Source organism: Myotis yumanensis, unplaced genomic scaffold (genome assembly GCF_028538775.1).
Source record: "Myotis yumanensis isolate MYYU_CA2020_CCGP unplaced genomic scaffold, mMyoYum1.0.hap1 SCAF_5, whole genome shotgun sequence".
Classification (NCBI taxonomy): Eukaryota; Metazoa; Chordata; class Mammalia; order Chiroptera; family Vespertilionidae; genus Myotis; species Myotis yumanensis.
In genome coordinates, this window is record NW_027223756.1 from 20,558,107 (window position 1) to 20,563,266 (window position 5,160).

Here is a 5,160-nt window from a genome sequence, read left to right on the forward strand (position 1 = left end):
TTCAATTGATGTATTTCATTATATTACTGGCTATTGAGTATATGTAGTAGAACTGTTGGATTTCAGAGAAGCTAAGATTATGTTTCTATAAAATGAGATTTGATTATGATCTAATTCAAGAACTCTGACATTCTGTGATTTCTAAGTGTTATGCTTAGAAAGGCCTTTTCTCCTCTATAATTATTAATAAAAATTCTCTCATGTTTTGTTCTGTTACTTTTATGGCCTTCGGTATTTTTTATAATTTAAATTTTGGCTCCCTTTGGAATGGATTTTTTTCTGTTTTCTAAGACATAAGATATGGTGTATTAGTTTGCTAGGACTGCCATAACAAAGTACTACAAACTGGGTAGATTAAACAACAGAAATTTATTATCTCACAGTTCAGGGGGCTAGCAGTTAAAACTCAAGATGTCAGTAGGATTGGTTCCTTTGAAGGGCTGTGAGGGAAGGATCCGTTTCAGGGCTCTCTCCTTGGACTATAGATGGCCATCTTCTCCTCATGTCTCTTCATATCATCCTCTTTTCTCTATGTCCACCTGTCCCTCTGTTCAACTTTCTCCTATTGATATGGACATCAGTCATATTGGATTAGAATCCACCCTAACGACCTCTTGTAACTGACTACATCTGCAATGACATATTTGCAAATAAGGAAACATTCTGAGGCACTGGGAGTTCGGATTTCCACATACGAGTTTTCAGGGGAGACAATTTAACCTGGATTCAGCATTATTCTTTACCTGTTGACTATCCACTATTTTTACTACTATCCATTGAATAATCCACTTTCCCCCTAGTTATTTGAATGCTGCCCTTATCATATATCAAATTATCATTTGTATTAGGTAGACATTTTATTATTTGCCTCTTCTGTTTTCCAGGTCTATCTGGCTCTTCCAGCTAATGACAGTATATTACATTGTTTATCCCAGATAACATGATATAAAACCAAGTGTAGCTATAGTATTGCATGCTCTAGTAGAAATAAGAATGGCCACTTCAGATTGAACAGGAATATACTGTTACAGGGGTTAGTATCATTCAAGGATGTGGCTGTGGATTTCACTCAGGAGGAGTGGCAGCAACTGGACCCTGCTCAGAGGACCCTGTATAGGGATGTGATGCTGGAGAACTACAGCCATCTGGTCTCAATGGGTAAGGATGGCTTTCTGCATAACCAAGACTTGTACAATCCAATACCTTTCCTTATCAGTTGCTGTGGTTAGGTGGTTCCTGACATATAATAACTTTTATGATCCTCATACCTTCCCAAATGGAGGTCATTACTCTGTTGAGGGCTACCTGGACTGCTTCATTGTACACTTGAACGGTACCTTCTCTTCTTCCTTCAATGTAGTGTATCCCAGTTCCTCTGTGTTTTCCATTTAATAGGGCATCCAGTTTCCAAACCTGATGTAATCTCCAAGTTGGAACAAGGAGAAGATCCATGGATCATTAAGAGAGACATATCAAATTGGATTTATCCAGGTAAAAATCTGGCAGATGGGAGACAAGAGAAGTGAAATATCAGTTTGTTTGTTTATTTTATTTAACAGACTGGTGCCCAAGGCTTATGTTTCTATCCTTATTGAAATCTCTTATTCTTTGCTGCTGTGCTGAGAATTTAGTAGGCATTCAACTAATAATCAATTAAATAATTATAAGTCTTTACAGGGGGAGCTATTTCTTACTGATCCCCACTCTTTCATTCATATATATATATATATATATATATATATATATCCCTTTACCTTTTATGAAAAGTCTTAATAGGCCATACAAGATACATAGGTTATACTTTAGAAGGTAAGACTTCCAGGTGCATGGCTATACAAAATTAAATATCGAATATAGCTTCCAATTTTAAAAGTTCAGAGAAAATTAGAATCTAAAGAGATGCAACAGAATTTGAGAAGGTATTTTTAGAGTATGCAGCAGTAGCTGCTTTGAAAGATATCAAGTATTGATGATGCCAAAGGAGGAAGATGAAGTCAAACTGCTGTAGTGTGGTGGTGGTGGGTGGGGGGGGGCGGTAGTATATGAGTTAGGGAAATATGGCTCTTCTGGGTGAACTTTGCTAGTTTTATTTGATGCATATAGAAGATAAATGTACTGAATGTGGGAAAGATATTTATGAGGAATAGTGGAATTCAAGTTTGGATTCTTGGTGTGAATCTGATATTGAACCCATAAGAGGATCGTGGATTATTCTGTTGTTTATATTATTTGTTAATTAGGAATGTAGACAGAGAAGTAAAGTATTTTGAGTACCAGAGAGTACTTATTTCTTTAGATAGTGGTGGCAGGACAATAGTATATATATCTCAAATGGTTTATAAAATAAATGAACTAAAAAGGCGAAAGGTGTTTTCATTAAGAAGGCGGTGTAAATGGGAAGATGCTAGTATAGTAATCCAAGATTAGAGTGTTAATAACATGAACACTTTTCTATCTTCTTCAAGTCTATCTTTGCCATGAATATTTCTCTTTGAGATCTTTGTATGTCCATTCACCTGATCATACTATATGCTGTACTGTCTTACAAAATGGCCTGTCTCCACCCTTGTTTTCTGAGTTCATCTACATTAGATCATTTATTTGTTTCACACCTCTGTGATCTGTTAACTGTTCTTTATGATTGTTTTATTTATCTTTCTTTTCTTTAGACAGGACGAGTAACCTTGAAAACCCCCCATCATGTATTTTTGGGTCTTTTTCCTTCCATAATAAGACATTGAAAGGAGTCACAAAGGATGGTTCATTGTACTCCATTTTAAAAGTATGTCACGTTGATGGCCAGCTGCAGAGATGTCCACAAAATCAAGACAGACTTTTCAGTCAAGTAACAGTTATCAGTAACAACAGAGTGACTGTGGAGGCAGGCCATAAATATAAGGCATTGGGGAAAATGTTTCAAGAGTTCATAGAGCCAGATACTTCAAGACAAAGACCCCATAACTATGATGAATTTAAAAAGTACTTAAAATCTAATATTGACCTACCTAGTTGTAATGAGATTGGTTCAAGAAAAAATCCTGATGAGAGATTTGGATGTGAAAAATCATCTAGCCACAATGTGTCCAATTCTAATCTTGAGAAAATTCAAAATGGAGTAATACCCTGTGATGGTAAAAACATTTTAACTAGACAATCCCTTCTTCATTATAAGAATGTTGAAACTAAAGAGAAAACCTGTGTATGTATTACATGTGGAAAAGGCTTTGCTAAGAAGTTACAGCTTATTATACATCAACGAATTCATACTGGAAAGAAACCATATGATTGTGGTGCATGTGGGAAAGGGTTCAGTGAGAAGTTTCATCTCATTGTACATCAGAGAACTCATACAGGGGAGAAACCTTATGAATGTTCTGAATGTGGAAAAGCCTTCTCTCAAAAATCATCTCTCATTATACATCAGAGAGTTCATACTGGGGAAAAACCTTATGAATGTAGTGACTGTGGGAAAGCCTTCTCCCAGAAATCACCCCTCATTATACATCAGAGAATCCACACTGGAGAGAAACCTTATGAATGTAGAGAGTGCGGTAAGGCCTTCTCCCAGAAGTCACAACTGATTATACATCATAGAACTCATACTGGGGAGAAGCCATATGAGTGTACTGAATGTGGGAAAGCCTTCTGTGAGAAGTCCCACCTCATTATACATAAAAGAATTCACACTGGAGAGAAACCCTACAAATGTGATCAATGTGCAGAAGCCTTCAGCAGGAAGACAGAACTCATCACACACCAGTTAATTCATACTGGGGAGAAACCTTATGAATGTACTGGATGTGGGAAGACCTTCTCCCGGAAGTCACAGCTCATCATACATCAGAGAACACATACTGGAGAGAAACCCTACAAATGCAATGAATGTGGAAAGGCCTTCTGTCAGAAATCACATCTCATTGGACATCAGAGAGTACACACAGGAGAAAAACCTTATATATGTACTGAATGTGGGAAAGCCTTCTCTCAGAAGTCCCACCTCCCAGGACATCAGCGAATTCATACAGGAGAGAAGCCTTACATGTGCGCTGAATGTGGAAAGGCCTTTTCTCAAAAGTCAGACCTTGTTTTACATCAGAGAATTCATACTGGGGAAAGACCCTATCAGTGTGCTACATGTGGAAAAGCCTTCATACAGAAGTCACAACTCACTGTGCACCAGAGAATTCATAACAATGGGAAAACCATAATGAAGTGAACACAGAAAAGCCTTCAGTATTAGCTCAAGCCTTAATAAATACTAGAAACCTGAGTAATTTGATAAATTTGTGGAAGACATCATTATACATAAAATTTTACAAGATAATTCATGTCTGTAGTGTGATGATGTGTAATTCAGCAAAGATGATGCAAAACTTAATCTACATGGCATGTATAGCTTTGAACTGAATGGTCAATAGAATTATGTATACAGAATGATGTCAAGTTACATATTCCTTATTACACAATATAATAATAACCAGACATTGTGAAATTGCTAATATTAGCTTATCATAGTTTTGGCCATACAGCCAGACCCTATAGAGGACATGGAGAAAGCTTGAATAAAAAATAAATAAATTCCTAGAAATTGCATTATAAGGAGGGGCTTAGCATGACCCCTAATGATACTTGTAAAATTCTTGTGCAATGATGGAAAGTGATAGTTAATCAAATGCAATAAAGGTGATGTTTATGTGTTTCCCCATCTCAAGCATATAGATTGACCTGTACTTCTGGAAGTGTCCTGAACCTTGAAATGGATGCTTCTTGACCAGGTATCCCCTTTATTTCCTTCACTGGGAATTTGGAATGGTGGAAAGACTTTGGTACAGAACCAGATGGTCTTGGGTTTAAATCCTGGCTCAACTATTCAAAGATTGTGTGACTTCAGGCAAGCCTGCTTTGCCCATCTGAATATTTTTTTCTTGTTGGTAAATAAAAGTGTAATACAGAGCAGATTTTTAGTTAATATTAGTCCTCTTTAATACTCTCTCTCCTGCCCTAACTGGTTTGGCTCAGTGGATAGAGCGTCAGCCTGTGGACTGAAGGGTCCCAGGTTCGATTCTGGTCAAGGGCATGTACCTTGGTTGCGGGCACATCCCCAGTAGGAGGTGTGCAGGAGGCAGCTGATGGATGTTTCTCTCTCATCGATGTTTCTAG

The 5,160-nt window shown here is 37.3% G+C and overlaps 1 protein-coding gene across 1 annotated transcript; it reads left to right on the forward strand.

Moving 5' to 3' along the window:
* The first annotated feature begins 1,109 nt into the window (after window positions 1-1,109).
* On the forward strand, window positions 1,110-4,946 carry ZNF300 (zinc finger protein 300). The gene is made up of 3 exons (XM_070414580.1): window positions 1,110-1,158; window positions 1,396-1,491; window positions 2,670-4,946. The coding sequence occupies exons 1-3, from the start codon at window positions 1,125-1,127 to the stop codon at window positions 4,214-4,216; spliced, it is 1,677 nt and encodes a 558-aa protein (XP_070270681.1). The 5' UTR covers window positions 1,110-1,124; the 3' UTR covers window positions 4,217-4,946.
* The last annotated feature ends 214 nt before the right edge of the window (window positions 4,947-5,160 follow it).

Excerpts from the sequence above, each read along its gene's own strand:
- ZNF300 (XM_070414580.1), top strand. The coding sequence starts at position 1,125 with ATGCTGGAGAACTACAGCCATCTGGTCTCAATGG. Across the intron at positions 1,159-1,395 it reads CAGCCATCTGGTCTCAATGG|GGCATCCAGTTTCCAAACCT; the intron begins GTAAGGATGGCT and ends TCCATTTAATAG. Across the intron at positions 1,492-2,669 it reads ATCAAATTGGATTTATCCAG|ACAGGACGAGTAACCTTGAA; the intron begins GTAAAAATCTGG and ends TCTTTTCTTTAG.